The following is a 20187-nucleotide window of genomic DNA, read 5'->3' as shown; positions in this document are numbered from 1 at the left end:
TTCATGTCCTAGAAGCTCATTGTATCATATCATAACCATGTGCTTATTTACCTACTACATATTGACTTTAAAAAGCAAATTAATTTTTCACTACAGCTGTTTGAGATGTTTCGATTTGGTCAGAATCTTTCCTCCTAAGGTTGCACAGTAATGAAGGTCTCATTATGGGGCCAATTCTTTTGGTTTGGTCTGCTAAGTGACTTAAAAAGTTAAAATAGAAACAAATTCTGAAGATGTACAAGATCGTAATACAATTTCTCCATCTCTTATGAAGTTGGGGTTTTTATGACTCTTTTGAGAATTGTATCCATTATAGAAATGGGAAGAGGAGATTGAAGAACAATGTGGACCACAGTAGTTTGGAGTAAATTTCTGTTTCCTACTCATTTGAGCATGTTTGGTTTTCTCTTAACATGCCCTGACATAAAATATGTATACATTATTTAAAAGACAACTAGAGCATTTAGGAACATTTAATTAGTTTAAATTGTCTATAAAGCCATCCCCCTTTTCAAGAGAATTATGAGACTGTGGAAAACATATGAAATGTCAGTGAACCAAAGTAACTGTCTTCTGTCTAGTCAAAAAGTAAAAGCCAGAACATCTGCTGACAATCCCTAAAGCTTGTAATCTTAGTATTTTGACCAAGCTAAATGTTTTAGCATTGTGTGCCATTGTCACATTAGTAGCCACCTCCCTGTAGCCGTATCAAACCATGTGATAGCCACTAATAGTTGTGTAGAAGTTTGGTTGGCGGTTCTTAAATGAACCAGAAGTTGATTCCTTACGTGTTTAATCTGGGTAAAAGATTTATTTAACATCTGGGTTTTGCTGTCCTGGGCAGAGCAGCGTGAGGTTCTATGTGAGTGGAAATTCTTGCTCCCCTTTCCCTGTCTGCTACACCAAATACTTGGTAGAATAACTGCATGTGTATACTAAACCATCTCAGAGTGGATCTCTAGTACCCAGTGTATGCTGCTTCTGAAAGTGCTTTTTATATCTTGCTCTCTTTCTTGAGATAATTTTTTACTTTGCTTCCCTCTTTCTCCTCACCCAGAATATAAATGTTTTTGCTTTGAGGAAGGGAAATATGCTCTTTTTCAAATGTTTGTCTCCTATCCTGAGCATTAATTTTATCTACTCATTTTAATGAGGAATTTTTGTACTGCCTACCTTAAAATTTGACACAAGTCACATATTATCATAGAATGGCAGTGTTGGTACAATCCTTCTGCTTCTGCAAATCATCAGTGTAGTATTAATGAGAAACAGTAAAATATTGAGTGTGTTAAAAGTCCCATCAAGTTCACATCAGTTTGTTCGCTGCAGAAAATACCAGGAGAGGATCAAGCAATAAGCTGTGTTCAGTAGTACAGTTTATAGTACAGCATTGTAAAAATAACTGCAAAACACTGATTTAAAAAAAATCTAAAATTCTATTACTTATATATTACTATATAATATATATAATTAATTATATTATCAATTTATTAAATTTAAAAATTGTATGTGAGCTAAGGTTTGGGATCTGTTGGAATACGAAGATTGAAGAGAGATTAGTGAAAAGCTGTTCAAAGTGTGTGCTTATGTGTGGTTTTTTGGAAGCAATATCCAGAAAGGGAACGCTTGCCAGATGCTGCCTTTATAAGGTGTGAACAGGTTAAGAAATACGTTCTGCTGCATTGTTCTTTAAATTACTTGTTCATCAGAGAAATCAGTTTTATGAGTCTTCTGTCAACATCTTTATGTTCAGCAGTTAGGTTTTTGTGATACGATCTTACTTCTGAGCCCTGTGATGGGAATGTTTTATGAATGTCATTTATAGTTAAGGAGTGCTCATAATGCTGAATCTTTTTGAAAGATCATGAAATAGTTTCATTTTCACTTGGCCTATTCACCTGGTCTGAGGATTTTTTTTCTCCGTTTGAATGGGTCTGGAGTTACATTAATCTTAAAGATAGCAGTATTTTATTCTCTGTATTTATTGAAAGATCCCGTCTGTTTGTACTACTGTTCTTTAGAGTTTTGAGTACCTTTAAAATCTGACTTGTGTGTACAGCACTCCACCAAATTCCAGTTTTGACTGGGAAAGAGGGGAATCTGTAAAAAAACCAGTAAGAAATTCTTACCTTTTTTGTTTGCATTTTACACTATTTACTGTTACTGTGCTTGGAATATTGAATGGGAATATATTTAACCTCTGAGCTGTTCTCCAGCTTTTTCTTAAGGGAGTGGTTTCTAGGTATCAGTTTCTTTATGTAAAAATTTGACCTAATAAATGTTCCTAAAAGGAAAATTTATAGTCCAATTTTAAACAATATAAAGCAAAGTTATGGATTTTTGCTGAAAGGTCTGTTTCTTAAGGACTGTGGTTTCTCTCCTTATGGCAAAGATTAGGTTATTTTAAAAGTGGAATAGTAAAAGTAAAAATAGTTCTGAAACTGATAGTGTTAATCTCCAGAGCAGTAGCTGTATGATGCCATAATTATCAACCTGAAATTCCAGTTCTGTTGAAGTTATTTGAAAAAATATACTGTTGATTCAGTGGTGTCAGAATTTCACAGCTGAAAATAAACTTAGTCTGTGAATACTTGATTGCAGTTTTCTCTTGAGTGGAACTAGAGCACTTGAAGGGTTTTTAATTATGTGTTTGATTTGAATTGCTGAGTTTATCGTCATTACTGAATGAGTTTGAGGTGTATGGTATATAAATGAAGTTTAAGTTCCTGAAGACAAGCAATCTGTTTTTCTTTGGCGATGGCAGTGAGAGCTGGGAGAAGACGATGTTGAATGCTGCTGAGAAGGGAGCCGCAGCTCTGTGGCTCAATCTGTATCAAGTTGGGGCTTTTTGAGTGTTTTAGGGCAGCTGGCTTGAGGCAATGTGTGTGCATGCTCATGGCTTGGATTCAAGTGATACGTTAGACTTTAGAATGTAGATGTTTTTAATGATATTGTCAGGTAGGTTTAATTTTGTTTATGGAAGCTGGTTTGCTTATTTACTTCTGGTAACACTTGTTTCTTTCTTTATTCATTTTCTTTCCTCTTGTAAAGATTGAGACAGGGACTGAGATCCTGCACAGTGTGTGTTTATAGTAAGGCCAGAATTGATAAAGAATGAATGTTGCAGGTCAGGGAGGGATGGTTTTGCTTAAATGGGGATATTTTCCTTTGTACTGACTTACTTTTGTAAGCATTTGGTTTATTCAAAACCTGATGTTTTAAAAAAAAATCTATATATTCAGTTAAGTCACTTGCAAGGTCTTTCATGTGTGCTTTTCAGCTGTGTGCTGTTTTACATATTTGCTGTTTTATTTTTCAGCATTGTCAGTGAAGCGGGAGCGTCGATCTACAGTGTCAGTCCAGAGGCGTCCAAGGAAATGCCAGACCTAGACCCTAACCTAAGAAGTGCAGGTATGAAGAATATTTCATTTTATCACATTTCAACATGGAGCTCAAGTCTCACTTCTCGGCCTGTTCTGTTTATATTCTTAAATAAAATAATTACCAAAAGTAGAAAAAAGTTTTGGATATTTTGTTTCTAAACCTTAATTATTCTGTCATTTCACATTTGAAGTCCTAGGCATGCAAGTGAATGACATCAGCTTCTCTTAATGCCTGTAAAGATCCTTGTGGATGTATTCCTTCAACAGGCTAGTGCAGGAGAATTTATAGCAATGAATAGAACCAACGAATTGCATGAACTTTCACAGTTGCCCGTGTCCATGCTCACAGGGGCTTGACCTTCCCTCTTCTCTGTGTGTACATAAATATCTCTACCAATAATTAAACCATTCAAGGGCTGGAAAAACAATATAAAACTAGAGCAGATAATTTAAAGTTGTGCATTTGTTGTGATCACTGGAGTCTTCATATAGCTGAATACAGTTTTCAGGAAATATTTTTTTTAGGTTTTGTGTTTAAAAAGTTATCAACTTCAGCATAAATGTCACAGGTCTAACACAGCAATTGCAAATGTGCAAATGTTGCCACTTTATAAATTTTTGGTTAAAGAGTAGTCTTTAGAGATCAAATTCCTAGCAGCTCCGTCCGTGACCAGATTCTACTCATGGATTTGTTTTATTCAGAGACAGCTGTCTCTGAATTTGTTTTATTCAGAAACAGGTTTGAAGTTATTTCTGTACTACTTCACTTATGTATTTTTAATTGTATGTCTTTTTGTATCTTTTTTCATCTACCTTATGGGTTTTTTAGTTCTTAATTTTTCTGCAGTTTGCTGTCATACTCAATCAAATATAGCGTACTAGAAAATGCAGCAGCACTCGTGTATAGAACTTTTCCAGTCAAAATTATAATGTTCTTAGATTTAATGTTTTTCTAGCAGGTTACTGGCCTGGAAATCCTTTGGAGGGTATAGATCAGCAGAAAAGAATTCTGACATGGTATTCAGGGGTAAAACTTTATAGAATTCCCCATGTTTCCCTTTCCTCTTATTTCCACAAAGGGGAAAGTGTTAACTTGATGTTTAAAGTGAATGTTTTTACAGGAATGTTCTTGGAATGTCTGTATCAGCCCTTCCGTTTGCAGGAGAGGTCTCTAGCTTCTTTTTGCTTGACTCCCTTTTCCCTGCCTGTGAACAGACTCTGTTGTGACTATTTCTTCCCTGGGCCACAGAGGTTTTAAGTGTGTCATGGTATGGCCAGAGCAAATATTAGGTGTGTGACATTTCTGTATTTGTGACAGATAGCACTAGCTTTCCCTTGGGTCACAGTTTTTATGGTGCTGATGCATTAAATATGGGTTTAAAGTTGATGTAAATGAAGAAAAAACAGTGAAAAGAAGGAAATGTAATTATTAACATTATGCCTTTCCATGTGTACATGTTTCTCATTTTCTCCAAAATTATTTTTCAACATTCCAGACACTTTTTAGTGTTGTGTATCAAATATATTGAAGTGAAATCAAATTTTTAATATATGATCAATTCAAATATTAATTACCTCGAGTTCATAATCGCTCCGTCATTACTACAATTTTCTTCAGCCTTAATTTAAGTGCTTTGCATCTGGTTTTAAAAGCATCAGCAATTTTACTGTGCTGCAGCAGTCCCACAGAGTGGATAGAAATTGAAAAAGAGGAGGATAGAAATTGAAAAATAATTGCTTAGTTCCATGGCCATTATGAAACTGACAGCTAAAACTATCAAGGTATTCTAGAATTTTCAGGCTTTCTTCCTAACATCTTTTGGTGTCAATTTGTAATTAGCTGTGCTAAAGCTATGGATGTTTTCCTGAAGTTGAGTGTAAAAATGGTACATAACATTAGAGGGAAACATTAACTGATGTTTGAGGCTTTTTCAGACTTTTTTCTTGACTAGCTTACTTGTATAGTTTCAATTTTCCTTTAATTTGCAGCATACAGAAAAGTGACATTGTGTCAAAGCTGACTTGCTTTTTATTTTAATTGTTGTCTTACATCATGTCAGATTCTGTGCTTACATGATAGCATTTAGTACATTAAAGGAAGCTGACAGCTGCATGATGAAGTGTGACATTTATAGTTAAAATAAAAGGTACAGCTGACGTGAGATATCTGTGATCTTAACACTGTTTGCCACTTTAACATTTTTCTCAACAAAACTTTATAGAAGGTTTTTTGAATGACACAGATAGGCCTATGTTTGTCCATTGGGTAAATAAAAGTAAAATATTAAATAATACATGTTATATGAGGACTTTCTCATATCTGGAATATTTGCAGTGGTGTTTAGCAACTGTTTGTAGTCAGTTCTTGCTTTATTCAAAGAAATTGAAGTTATCAATCCTGATGGAAAAATTAACTTAATAGTTTCTCCTTGGCTGAGTGCCCTATATAGGGGGAAAACCAGCAACCTTCATCATTTCTTGCGGGTGTTAATTAAGATATTAGTTAATCCAAGGTCTCAACTGGCTTTTTTTTTTCCCCTTTGAGCTGTCTTTGAAGGTCATGGATGACACAAGTTTGTAATAAATGATTGAGAAAGTTCTCTTTTTAAACCAATGCCGTATATACGGACTGTAGAGGAAAGTCTTTATACAGCACTTTTAGCCAAAATTGCACTTGCTTAAAAAAGAAAAAAGGTTTTCTTAAAACAGTTTTCTGTTACCTACAGTGCAGGGAATTAAATAGGGTCTTTCCAACTTTACAAGTGTTCTGAATATTTCATGAAAGTGCAGAAGCTTGTGTACTGCTACTGCAATTCCTGTAAAATATTGTGGAGTGGGACTCAGCTAAGTAGATAGTAAAGAGCTTGATGAGACCTAGTTACTTGTGTTTGAGTAGAGTGAGAAGGTATATATCCCCTTCTGACTGTCATTGTAGGATTAATGAGCAGAACAGCTATTTCTCAGCCTCACAGAATTAGGAGATAAGAGGCTTACAGGCCAGAGCAATAAAAGGATTTCCTACTTGATAGGCTGAGGAAGTTCAGCTGCAGCAGATTAGGAGGGTTCTGCCTAGAGAGCAAGCCACTGGAGTTCAGTAATGGGGGTTTTGGATCAACCTGCAGTAGGATTGCAGTCTGACAGACAAGGGAGTGCAGGGCTTCCTTCAATTCTTCTTCTCAAAAGCTGTGCCCAAGGACACACTTGAGATTTGGGGTGGGAAGTTTTGTAGAGAAGAATGGAAATAATTGCAAGAGTACTTTGCAAGCTGGAAATGTTGATCATCTTTGTGAAGTTTATTAGTATGTGCTCTAGCAAGACTCTGTGACTGCCAGCTCTGAGGCTGCAATGAGGTATCGGTAATGAGGGAGCTGTGAGGCTGGGTGAATGACTGCAGTTCTATTTCTGCCCTGGCATGTGTCCTCTGGCCACCCTCTTGAAGCAGCAGTTATAATATTTCATTTGGTGGAGTTTTCATAAAGCTGTCAAATTTGTATTTTTTTGATTATTCCATTCATTTGTTGAGATTTTTGCTTCTTTTAAAAAAAATTTATTTATTTCCTGACCTAGCGTCAGTACACCACTTCATGTTTGGCCTTTGGTTAGTTTTTATTCATGGCAGCTTCAGGTAGGAGTTAGGCACTTGAACTTGCCTGTAAAATCTCCTGAATTGCTCTGGGTCTCTGTGACTGACATTTATTTGTGCCTTTTTTTCAATGCAAGGCCTGGAAGCAAGTAGTTTCCCTTAGAAGCATTTTACTGGGCATGGTACTTTGCCTTGCAACTTTAGCAGTAATTCACTTACCATGGGATAGCTCTCATTGCCAGAGCACATGAGACGGCTGTTCTGGTGTGGTATTCTTTGTAGAAGAAAAAGGTTAAACTCAGTACTGACAGGCATTCCTCCCTCAGACAGAGAGCTCTGTGACAGTCTGTGCCAGCCTCGGTTTGGTTGCTGTCACTGGGCCTGGGAATCCTGGAATTCAGTGATTTTCCAAAGGTTGATGTCATTGCTTTACTTCCATCCTCTTCCATACAGTTTTGCCTAAGGTTTTATTTTGTTGTGCAGAGTCTGTATTCCTAATAAAACTAAGTTTTATGGGATAAGAAATTCAGGATGTCAGTACAGGTGTCAACATGTACACTCTTCCAGGCTTTCTTTTTTCTTCTCTCATTGCTTCTCTGCTTCTATACCCCCTTGTTGCAAATGCTTGTTGGCTTGAGCAAGTTTGGCCAGACAAAAGGGGAGGACTGTGGAGGTACAGGTGAAGTATATAGAAAGTGTAAGCACATATAACTTGTATTGAAGGATTGTCACACAGAAATGTGAAATTTATGTATTTTCTGGATGCCTGGGAGCTTTTTAAGGTATGGCCAGCTAGTGGAGGTTTTGTTGTCCACAGTATAAGGAAGGTAAAGGATGTACCAATTGTTTGGCTTGTGCTCACAAAGAATTTTTTTTCTCTGCTGCCTCTCCACCTCTTGGATACTGTAATGAAATGAATGTTGCTTAATAACTAAGAATCAGAGGAAACTGATGCATTCTAATGAAACAGAGGCCTGATGGTAGAGAATTGCTATCAAGCAGGAATCATGCTGAGGTTTTACTCTGGTTTCAGTACACACTCAGTTATATAAATGAGAAATGGCCTAATTTCATTAAATTGATGAATTATCTTTCCTTTGAAGATGACTGCTCTAACAAATAAGCTATTTTTTCTTTCTTTCACTACTTAAAAAGTAAAATAAAAGGGGTAGAAAGGGGCTGTTTTTTCAGACACCATGTTTGCGGAACCACTTGTTAGAGATCTCATGCTAAGCCTCTCTATTTTATTTTCATGCCTTATGCAGTCATACACTCTTGATATTTAATATGTAATTCTGTGTTCAAATGCTGAAAGAAGAGCAGCATCCCTAGGCTTGTCTAATGTAACAGCTCTAAGAAATGTGCATTTTCCTCTTGAATGTGAAGGAGTAGGGCTTTGTCAAGGCCACATAGTTATGTCACCCAGTTAGGAAAGCAGCAAAGGTAGATAAAATATTCCCTACAGCTACTCTTTTTGAAGATTTGGAAAGCTAGCAGGGCAAGCATGTGTCATGGTGCATGCACAGGTACAATCTAGTATGGAAACTGTGTTGTTTCTAAGGGATGTTTTCTGAGGATAAGGAGGAATCTGAGAGAGCCAAAGGTCACACAGCACAGCTTGCCTTAGCATTGTCAAATCCCATCTGCTTGTCTCCTCTCCACAGGGCAGAACACATTGCGTTATTGTACACTCAAAGTTCAGCACACCACTTGCACTTTTCCTTGCAAAAGAAAGCCTTGTAGGCTTTGAGGGCTTGTTAGGACTTTCAGACTGTTATGCTACAGGGTTTCATTCCCTGGGGTCCTGTTAGAGACACAGAGTTCAGAGCTGTCATACTGGCCAGCAAGTAGAAGGTAAAGATTGAAAAAAAATGTAATTTCTTTTGACTTTATCTTAAGGAAAGTAAAACAATTTGATGATTAGATGTGTGGGACATAGTGCCTGGATGTCTACTTGAGCTAATTTCTTCATCTTCTTGAAAGAGCACTGCTCCCCTTTGGCTACTCAGGAGAGAAGGTCATTTTTCAAAAACTTTATTGTTTTATTGAGTCCTATGGTTAAAACATTCACACTGCTGTCAAAGTGGGAGCTTTCTTCTACAGCTAGTTAGAGAGAATTGGTGAAAGTTCTACAAGCTTTCCAAAGGGAAAGTAAGCACTGCATTCTCATGCATCAAAACATTTTGTCAGCCCAATGTTAAATTATGTGGCGTGCAATTAGAGCAGTGTGAAATGAATTCCTATTTCATCTCTCATCTGTTGTGTTCTATACCATTTTAAATGAGTTGAATTATACTTTTGAAGGGATGGAGAACAGAGAACCACATTGTGGTGATGAACATGCAGTGGTTAGAAGCAAAAAGGGTGGTGAACAGCAGTAAGATGTTAAAGATAGGACATGTTAATATTAGTAATATTAATAAACTAAAATAACAGTAATAGCAATAATTAATTCTTAATTGATAATAGTAATATAAGTAATTAGTAATAGGAACAAGAGGGTCTTGTTACTTGTCTCCCCATAGGACCCAGTTCCTACTATTTAGCAGAAGCTCATCTCAAGGTGTGGGCTAGGCTCTACAATTTAAACAGAAATTATAGGGAATCTGTGGGTTCTATTGGAAATCTAAAACCAGTCCCTAACTGCAGATAGTCTGGAAATTACTAAATCTCTCACAGCTGGGCATGAGCATGTGCCTATTGAGAAATAAAAAAATGGGCTTGAATTACCCCAAACCAATAGCCCAATACTGAATCAGTCTTTACATAGATATTAGAGATGTTTGTAGTCTCGTAGTTTTCTTGTTGTTCTAGACAATAATCAAATGTTTTCTAACCTGTGTAAACCTCAGGGTATGTGGGAGAGGTGGTGTATAATCATTAACACCCTGCTTACTGGCACTGTATTTCCTGCTTACTGGCACTTATTTCCTCTGGAGCTGTGGAGTTTGATCTCCTGCTACCTGCAAGTTTTACATGCTCTGGTCAAGATGCTTTCCCTTAGCACAGAAGAGCTATGAGAACCATTCACTTCTTCCTTTCTGGTGTAACTCTGTGCATATGTTGTGTCTGTGTATTCCCTTTTGGAGGCTTTGTTGCTTCCTTGAAGTGTGGAGCTAGAGGAATGAGCAGTACCAGGGTGCTCTACAATTCAAGGAGTTTTGGTTTCCTTTTAATACTGGGATTTGATGTGTTATTTGCCAAAGCTGCTTTTCTTACTACAGGCATAGCAAAGAACATTCTGGTCACTTACAAAAGGTTAATATTTGTTGTTGATACCAATGACTAATTCTTCTAAGATACAGACGATGAGCTCTTGTAAGATTTGAACTTCAAGTGATTTTTTAGTTTTAGCAGTAACAGTAATCAATGTCAGTGTGATGCAGTTAGTATCAGCAGTGTGAATATGAAAAGGATATTGAGGATACCTATCTTTTAAGCTGAACAGATGGGGAAAAGTTTTTTTGGAGTTTATACCATCTTCTGAGACTAACTCATTTCTGTGACAGAAAAATCACATGAGGCTTCAGTTAAATGCTTATATGTTCCCTGTCTCATCTTGGATAAAATGGACAATATTCTGTGATAAATAAATTACTAATGCTTGAGAAAAGTGTTTTTGAGAGTGTTTCTAAAAAAAAATACTGACTTAAAAATACTGCACTATAATATTCACTTGTCAAAGTTTTTCTCTTTAAACATGTTTGTAATTTTCTTGTTGTATTCAAGCCATCTCTTTTAAAGAGTTTTTTCTTGGTAATAAATAGGTAGAATATTGTCATTCATTATTTCATTAATCTTAGGCAAATAACAGATTATCAGTTTTATGGAGTTAAAAGTAAACTAAAATGTAACCTTTTTAAAACAAAAACCTGCTCACTTGCTACAGAAGAGCTTTGGATGAAATGCAGCTGTTGAACAGTTGCTTAAAATAAATTGCATACTTTAAACCCACCAAGAAGATATATGAGGATTCAAAACTGTGTCACAAATCCTGACCTACTGAGAAAGAATGCTTAATGAAAAGACTACTGTACGTTTCACTGTATCCTTTGCAAGGAGGGTGAAATTCAGGTCAACAGGATAGAAGGCTTCCAGGACTCAGGAAACCTGAACAATCGATCACTGAGTAAACATTATTGCAGATACTTATGGAGAGTAATTGATCTTGAACACAATAATAGGCTTTATAAAAGGATTTAAAATGTTGTAATGTTTCCATATCTACTCTGGTATGATATATTGACAGTAATTACTTATGCATTTGTGAGTCCCTGATTACCTAAAGATATTTCTTTTATTTCATTGACATTGAAATTTCAACCCAGACTTTTGAATTGGGAAGGTTATTTAAAATAGGAGGGTGGATGAGTTACTTGAATGTTATAGTAGCATGTCTCAGCAAGAGTGAAATACTGAGGTTTCATAATAAAGATACAGAATGTTCTCATTTATTACAAAATTGAAGTTGAACTCATCATAGCTTAATGGCTTGTGGTTGCCATATATTTATTTGTAAAGCATTTATAAAACTATCTACTGCCTTCACATCTGGAAGCTTCACATCTTTTCAAAGCCCAAAACAAATGCTCCCACTCATGTGGGGTAGCTAAGCTGTCACAGTTATTGACTCAGACATATTTTTATCCTTATGTGAAGATGTGCTTAAAAGGAGGAATGCCATCATCCTGAACTTTTGGCCAAAAATGTTTTTCTGCTTATGGTGTTAAGCAACATTTGAATGCCATTGTAACTGAAAGAAATTGAAACTTTTGTTCTTCTACTCATAAGCCTTCTTCATTCTCATGCTTTCCTTATCTAAGCCTTAAAGCTCTTGCTTTATGGTGTGGCTCTTACATAAAGCAATGCGAAAAGAGAACATTTCAATATGTAGTTGTCTAAATACAGAATTTGGCAGCCTGCCCCTAAAGTGGGCACAATACTTGAAACCATAATAAATTTCATCTAGTTGACAAGATTTCCAGCTGCCCTTGCACCCTAAATAGTCAGCATGTCTGATTTGGGTCTTAATGATTGCTTTAGACCTGTTCTGTTAATGAAGGGAGGCAGGTAACCAAAGAAGTTAGCACTAATTCTAGTTTTTTAGGGCTGGCAGCTGACATGGCCCTTGTATAGTTACCATGCAGAAAAATAGTAGGGCTGCTGTGTTGTTTTGGCCCTTTGCTGTTGAGTCTGGCAAGTTTTTTTTGTCTTTAGTCTGAAAACTATCATCAGTATTCCTGAGTGAAAACTCTCCTGTGATTTGTGTGAAAAATGTTATTGCTTGCTGTAGAAATTACTAGAGAAACAAAGTTAAGTTTGAAGAAGATAGTCTTAATTTTAAATTTGTCCATTTGAAATTAGGGATTTGATCTTTAAGACAGGAGTAGCCACATAATTAGCACGTTTGTTAGTTCATGAGGGCATATCTGCTTATTAGCCAATAGGAAATAAACCATTTTAATGTAATTCCTCACTTTCTGTGAAGATCAGACACAGAGATTGGCATGAGCTGTGCAAGCAGCTCTTATGGATCTTTTCTTCCATATGATGCCACAATGGCATCTTCATCACTGACACACCACTGTCTGCTGGGTTTGTCTTGTCAAATAACCAAAGTGTGGAGTGAATTGAGACTTCCGAGCAGTTAAAGTGCTTTTTTACTAAAATGGCAGAATGTCGTATCTAATGACAGGACAGGATTACAGTATATATGCTTGCTGTAATCTACTTTATTTCTCATTGCACTTCAATGTGAAATACATTTACATTAAAGTCAGAGGACCACCTTGACCCTTCTGTCCCTTCAAGTGTTAAAATTTTAGATACATTTATTGAAAGGCAGCAGAGTATGTTACTGCCCTTCCAAGTATTGCAATAACATTTTCATACAAATTCACAACTCCAAGCTTTGCATTTATGGGGTGTGCAAGTCTTGTGGTGATTTTCTAATAAAGGCTCATGTCATCCTGATTTTAATACTCTCTTTAATATTGAATAGGGTGTTTTCCACATTTTACTTAGACTAGCATATTTTAATAAAAGCATCTCTCAAACTTCTCATGTGTGGCCATGCTGATAACTTCTGAGAGATCTAGTTTTCTCATTTTGCCCTGCATCTCATAATATCATGTAATCTTTTTTTGCTTGAGCAAAAGTGAAGAATACCTTAATATCTACAGAAATAAGAATTCATTACCTGTTTCATCGTTAGTCTTCTAAAAATGCATGGTTTCTAAAATGTACCCAGTGTAAGATAGTTGAAAATGAAAAATAAATGTTACAAATTTTAGTCTTGATATAGTTTCTAAGAAGAAAATGTCAGACTATCAGGTTTTACTGTCTCTGCCCCATGGTAGTAGATCTGACACTTCTGCAGAGCCCTCATGATTTCAGTAGTACTGTACCTGTTTTGTGAGAGTCCAGCCACTTGGGTCAAATGGCCAGAGTGGAGCCTCATTGCCCCCAGAAAAGATCTGCCTGTTGCAGTGTGCAGCTACTCCAGCAAAAAATAAACAGGTTTGTCTGCAAGAGGCAGCAGATGCTAATCTTGACTGAATTTCTGCCTAGAGAGAATGTGGACAATTCTTTCATTTTGCCTACTGTGCTCTCTATTAATTGGAAAAGTTCTGGAGTGAAATTATGGTTTTAGTGGGAGTTAGGCAGGTCAGCTCTCCTGCTGGTATTGACCATAGGAGCTGCATCCTTAATTGTGGAACTGGCTGTTAGCTGATCTTCCTGCTTCAATATTGTAACTATGAGGCCTGATCCAGGAAAGCACTTAAATGTCTCTGTAACTTTAGGCGTGTGAATAGTTGTGCTTGTTCCGGTGGGAATTCTGACATGCATCTGTGCTGAAGTGCTTTGCTGGATCAGGTCCTACGCCTCCACTCCTAGCAAAGTCTCCTAGGAATATGACAGTATTGTCAACCAAGCTAATATGACAAAAAGAGTCTAAATTTTACTTTTTGATTGAAGGTTCCCAAGAGAAAGCTGTGCTTGGAAAATTCCTGTATCAACCTATCCATATAGTTGTCTGTTTCTAAAATGTAACTTCTGAAATAGTTTTGGCATTAGGTAGAACTAAAAAAAAAAATTCTCTAAAACACTGTATGGGTATTAAAGAAGCTGAGTTTAATCGTGGTTGCTGAAGGACAAATACAGTCTCTCTGCATAGGCATCAGTGCATTCAGAAGAAATACGTTGTTGTAAGTGTTTCCTGGTTTGGATCAATACTACTTTCATTGGTGTTTTGTTTCACTTTTGTCTGTCAGGTGGTGGGTGACTAGTATTTCAAAGTAATTAATATGAATTATTGTTGTAGGAAAGCATTTTGGCAGTGAGCTGTACTGGTGTAAGTTATAACTGGTGTACTTACACTGATTAACTTTGTGGGGGCTTTTTTTGACAAGAAAGCATATGTGATTGTCTTTGAATTCATAACTTCTCTATCAGAGAAGCAGGCATATCAGATGTCACCAGCACAGTGCTTTCTGAGCCTAGCTAGCAAACTGCCTTTGTCAGCATGTTAAAATGGATATTAAAGGATATGAAAACTCCTGCATGACCGAGCAATGAACTTCATGTTAACTGTGCATTTAACAGTGCAAATCTTTAAAAGTGAAGTCTCTAGTGCAACATTTAATTGATAAACTTTGCAGTTGTGGTTTGAGGAGCCTGCATATCTCTGGCTACTGTTTTGGCTTCAAGTACAAATGTTTAGTCAAGTCCTTTTCTGAAATGCTGTGCAGTCTTTAACACCCTGCAGTAGTGATGGTTGCTAATTAAATTAAGCTGTAAGGATGGTTAAGGACTGGGGCACCTTTCATACAAGGAAAACAAAACAAAAAAAAAAATGGGAACACTCTGCCTAGATGAGGCTCAGGGGGATCTTGAAAAGAGTTTTAAGTACCTGATGAGAGGGAAGGAAGGAGAGCAGCAGACCCTTCTCAGTAGAGCCCACTGTTAAGACAAGAGGCAGTGGGCACAGATTGGAACACAGCAAATTCAATCAGGACAAAAGCAAACATTTATCTATTGTTAGGGTGGCCCAGCACTGGAATAGATTGACCAGGCAGGTTGTGAAGTCTCCACACAGCTGAACATGATCTGGGACAACCTGCTGTAGCAAACCCTGTTCCAGCAGGGGTGTTAGAGAAGGCAGCCTGTGTTCTCTAGAGGTATGTCCAACCTAAACGCCTCTGTGAGTGAATACATTGCTGCTGTGATGCAGTAAAGAGGCTTATATATATTATTTTATTTATAGGTTATTTTATATATATGATAATTAAGACCATGTTCATGTTTTCATACACATACGTGTATGTGTGAAATCAGCTGGTGAACACCAGATATACTTTAAGTATTCCTTTTTTAGCATTATGTGTGTTGTTGACCAAACCACTGTGCAATATATATATTTACTCCTGACTCTTGTCTGTTCTTCCTCTAAATCTCTCCTGATTTGCTTAAAAATGTATTTAAATGTAAAACACTCTTGAAATGACAGGTGTGCTGTAGGGTTGATTGTGGACATAGCTTTTAAAGGACCTTAGCTTTCTTTGGTCCCACTTTTGTTATTGCACTTATCTCACAAGTGCATGTGGTAGAAGAAAGCCTTGGCAACAGGGTTGGGCATTGTTATGTTTGGGGTTTTTTTTTTATTTTTGGAGGGGTTTGTTTTGTTTTGAATTTTTGAGCTGGCATGTTTTTGTTTCATTGGGTGTTTTTTCTTTTGGGTTTTGCTCTTTATGAGATTCTTGGAGTTTAGTGTTTTACTTGTTTGTTTGGGTTTTTTTAGAATCTTTGGTCCTTATTTGGAAAGGTTTTTGGGATACCTCTAAACACTTTTGTTTTTCATTAGTGTTTACTTCAGTAATGAACATTAGTTCATTAGAATGAACATTAAGAGCCAGCTAACCTGTTTCATCTTAAGTCAGGAGGAAAAAAAGTTTATAAATGTAATACTGGTAGATAGAACTCCTCTAGTTTTATATATGTGGGAAGAAGCACAGTTGCAAACACTGAAAACAACCCAATATCTGCAGAATCAGACCAAGTTTATGAATTGATGTTTGGAAGTATGTTTTTTCTTCTGAGATTTTGGTAAGCAATTGGTTTCTCAATAAATACTGCCTTCAAAAATGCAGTCTTAATTCAACATTTGGATTTAGAAGACCAGAGGTTCTTCCTATATGCTCTTAATGGCATCAGAAATGTTGGAAATTGCATTTGTTTTTCTTAATGGGGTTATAAGGGTGACAGATTGCAAATTGATGTGTTTTGGTGTGAAGATTAGATTAGTAAAATCCAAGAACCATTTTTGAAGTGAGCACTGAATTTTATGGTTGAATTAGATAAATATATAAATATCTGATACATACCTGAGGAAATACTGTAAGTATTCAGTAAGTAAGTCTGGGAACAGATAATGTTATTTTTTTAAAGTGTTTATTTGTTTCTTCATATCTGTGATTTCAGGTTAAAGGTTCTTACAGAGTTTATTGTTAAATGTTACATGTGCATTTAGTATGGATACAAAGGGAAAAATAGAGTGTACACAGTTTTATTTATTAACTCTGTGGCTCAGAAAAACTTTTTAAATGTCATGATTGCAGTTTAAAATGTTACTAGGTCTTTGCTGGAATTACTCAAATAAAAAGTTTGATTAATGTACATGTGATGTCCTTGTCTAGCAATGAAAAAGGATTCTGCTATAGTATTGACTATTTCCAAGTTAAAAAAAATTTAAATGTATAGAAGATGTAAAAAGACCCAAAACACCTTAGCAAAAGCAATTACATGATTCAGGTTTTTCAGAGAAAAGTGATAGCTATTTTCTGATTTTGTTTTTCAGTTTCTATAGCTAGACGTGTCCAAGACCCATTAGCTGAGCTAGTGAAAATCGAGCCCAAACACATAGGAGTTGGAATGTATCAGGTAAGATAATACCTGTATCATTTAATCTAAGTCATTTGTCATGATATAGAGCAACACCAAAATGCTGCTTTATAATTGTCAGCTGCTTATGTCTCCTTTAAAAGATGTTTTCAGTTTTGATGGAATGGTAGTAAATGCTTAGAAGTCATAAACTGCCTTTTTTAAAATCTCTACTTTTAATGATTGTGATTGAGACTCTGAAATGGCTGTAGCCAGATGTATAGTCTATTAAAAACATCAAATCAGACAGGTAACCTGATCTGTAAACCTTTCTCTTTTTCTGTATTGTTACAGCAATGGGGTTTTAGTTCTTTGTGTAAAATACAATGAGATATTGATCCTCCATTTAAAAGCCATTAATTTGTACTATTAGGTGCATTCCTTTTTAGAAGTTTGTAATAAAAGGGTTTGTTTTGAAGCTTTTCATTTAGTAAAGCCGAATTGGAAAATGTTTGACAATTGTGATTTTTATACATTTTTGTAGGGTATTTCTGAGAAGAAACTTTTACTTTCCAAGTTTCATTACAAAGAGCATGATGTTAGGAAGTGGTGCATAAGTTATTGTCATTTTACAGCATATTGGCATAGATTCAGGAAAGCATTTATGCATGTGCTGATGTCCCACCAAATAAAGAAACAAACAAAAACCCCCCAGAAAATATGGCAGATGCTTTTCTTTGTATTTTTGAAACTTGAATGGGAGTGAATTTGTGTGACTACAGCAGAATTCAGGACAGAAAGCATAGAACTGTCTGGACCTGTTCTTTCAGGTCAGCTTCTGAGCATCAATGGGATAGAATGCAATTAGCAGCCTAGAACCCCTTGCTGCCACTGCTAAAGGTGGTGTGACAAAGAGAAGATGTTAAAATCTTCTAACAAATGTATGCCCTGTTTTGTTTTTACAAATGAGGGTCAGCATTTTAGTTGGTTAAAGTAGATTTCAGAACTGCCTTTGGAAGTCCTACTTGTTTTACCACAGATGATAGAACATATTAATGTTGCTTGCTAAGAGCAAACTTATTGGCAAACCTAACTTAAATCTTTTGGTATCAATTATACCATACTCTTTCAGGGAAATTGTATTGAAAGTCTGAAACACTGTAGATTTCTTTAGCATATATATCCATATTTCAGTAAAAATGTACTGTAATGGTGACAGCTATAAGTATGGGTGTGGTCATGTGGCAAAAAGATGAGCTTCAGTCTGAAGTGTAGTTGATTCCCCTACTTGTGGAGACCCAGAGATTTAATTTATAACAGTAGCAGTGATATGTTGAAACAAAAATAATGGGAAGGGATACAGATTTTTGTTCATCCTTGCTTTAAGGGACGAAGTATTAAAAAAATAACCTTGAAATGCTGGGTTAGCATTTAGAGAAGTTGATTGATTTTTTTAAACAATAGTTCCAAGATGGAATATTTTACTATTTGCAGTATACTGTGAATTCTTAAGTATTAGTAGCTTGCGTCGGTGTGTCTGGGAGATACTGATTTAAATGCATACCATCTCCTGTGGCCCATGTGGACATTGTACAAGCATCCATCTAAAGCAAAAAGACATGGAATTGGTGGTGGTCATATGGTTTTGAGATCATTATACTATGAGATGAATGTTGCACTGAACAATATTGTGGCAGTGCACTGCAGTCTCGGGGAATGAAGCTGGTGTCATTTACCTTTCATTCATTGAGAGCAAGGTAAGAACCATGTTCCTGGCCCTTCCAGAGAAGCTTCTTGATCCACTACAGGTGTGTTGCGAGTAAATTCCCAACTGTGTTATTTGTTATTGTCCAAATTGGTTAGATAAAAAGTTTCAGCAAAATAAATTCCAGAAGCCTAGGATAATAGAGGTAGACCTCAAATACTGGTCATTCCCAGCTATATGCATTTTAAATTTTTGTCATGGTTTGAATAAACCTATGAGGTAGATACATGTCCTGTTGGAATTCATAAGAATCACACAGCAGCTATAGTGTGCTTGTTCAAAGATAAATTTCTCAAGTGCTGGATCTTAGCTGTGTTACTGAAAGCAAATTTGCACTCTTGAAAACAAAGTCAGAAGGTTTGCTGCCCTCTGGGCATGACAGCTCTCTTGTGGCACAGGAAGGGAAGGGGAGGAGAAGAGGAATTAAGCTTTTCTGTTTTGTCTTTTAGAGAGACAGCCGCTTGCTGGTGTCTCAGAGGACAGGCATGGAAAAAGCTGTTTTGTTGTATAGGGAGTCCCAGAGTAATGGTTGATAGAATCCCTCAGATAAAGAGTATTTCAGGTACAGAATTTTATAATATCCAAGGCTACTTGAAAGGTTTTATTACATTTTCATTTATAACCTAAATGCTGGCTGCAGCTTTTTATGAATTTCTATGATGAAATGTGCAGTGCACAGTCTAGATCAGAAATACAGCAGTCTTTTCACAGAGGTGGTTGCTTTCTTAGCCTATTGTAACTTTAAACCTAGCATTTAAATATGACCTTTCCTTTCTTAAATACCCTGGAATTGATATCTAAAATCTGACAAATACAGGTTTTGGCATTCTTGTCCTGAAAGAGGGATAGTGATTAGTCTGTCTGCAATTAGGCAGAGGCAGGCTGAGACTGTGCTGCTGCCCATGACCATGGAAGCTGTATAGCACAAGCAACACGATGGTTTCTCCAGGGATGGTTGCACACTCACCGTGTGTTGATCAAAGAGTAAACTCCCTGAGGGGATGGTTCTGCCTTTTCTGGTACTCCTGCCCAAGTGCCCAGATTTTTTTGTGTTCATAATGGCTGCATGATGTCCTGACTTGACATACCAGAGGGGCAGCAGTGCATAGCTTGCAGGAGAGTGGAGCTGGGGCAGTTGCCTTCACAGCAGCCTCACTGACTTGGGACAGGGCCTCTGTCAGTTTAGGATTGCCAGAGGTCCCAAAATACTCTGCTCAAAAGGCAGTGGCAGAGACAATAATTTGTCTTTTCTCAGAGGTTGAAGTGAGAGACTGGTGAAGCAGAATCTGCCTGATGAAGGCTGTAGCTTTTGTAATGAGACTGTGGTACAGGAGCAGTGTGTGTTCAGCTGAGTGACTCCTTTGGGCAGGAGGTGCTCTGCTGCTGTCAGCAGTGATAGCAGCTCTACAGAAAAGTGAAGTGCTCATGTGCTAAATCCTCTGCTAACAATATGAGCTTGCCCAAAGTCTGTGGAGTGTGTGCTATACAAAGAGAACGGAGTGAAGGGGCTGCATCTTCTCCAATTGCTACTTCCATGGATTTTGGATCCCTCCTGTCTGGTCTCTTGCTATTTCGTG

At 36.8% G+C, this 20187-nt stretch overlaps 1 protein-coding gene across 2 annotated transcripts in view; it reads left to right on the top strand.

The window, feature by feature from the left end:
• Window positions 1-20187, top strand: part of SRBD1 (S1 RNA binding domain 1) — a 124419-nt gene that overhangs the window by 57753 nt on the left and 46479 nt on the right. For both annotated transcript variants that reach the window (XM_054279592.1, XM_054279591.1), the window contains exons 17-18: window positions 3320-3411; window positions 16823-16905. In XM_054279592.1, the coding sequence (XP_054135567.1) occupies window positions 3320-3411; window positions 16823-16905 (175 nt within the window). The remainder of the gene's footprint in view (window positions 1-3319; window positions 3412-16822; window positions 16906-20187) is intronic.

The sequence above is a fragment of the Melozone crissalis genome, unplaced genomic scaffold, assembly GCF_028551555.1.
Source record: "Melozone crissalis strain CALT ecotype California unplaced genomic scaffold, PUWL_Pcris_2 ptg000027l_1, whole genome shotgun sequence".
Taxonomy (NCBI): Eukaryota; Metazoa; Chordata; class Aves; order Passeriformes; family Passerellidae; genus Melozone; species Melozone crissalis.
This window is presented reverse-complemented; position numbering and strand designations above follow the sequence as displayed.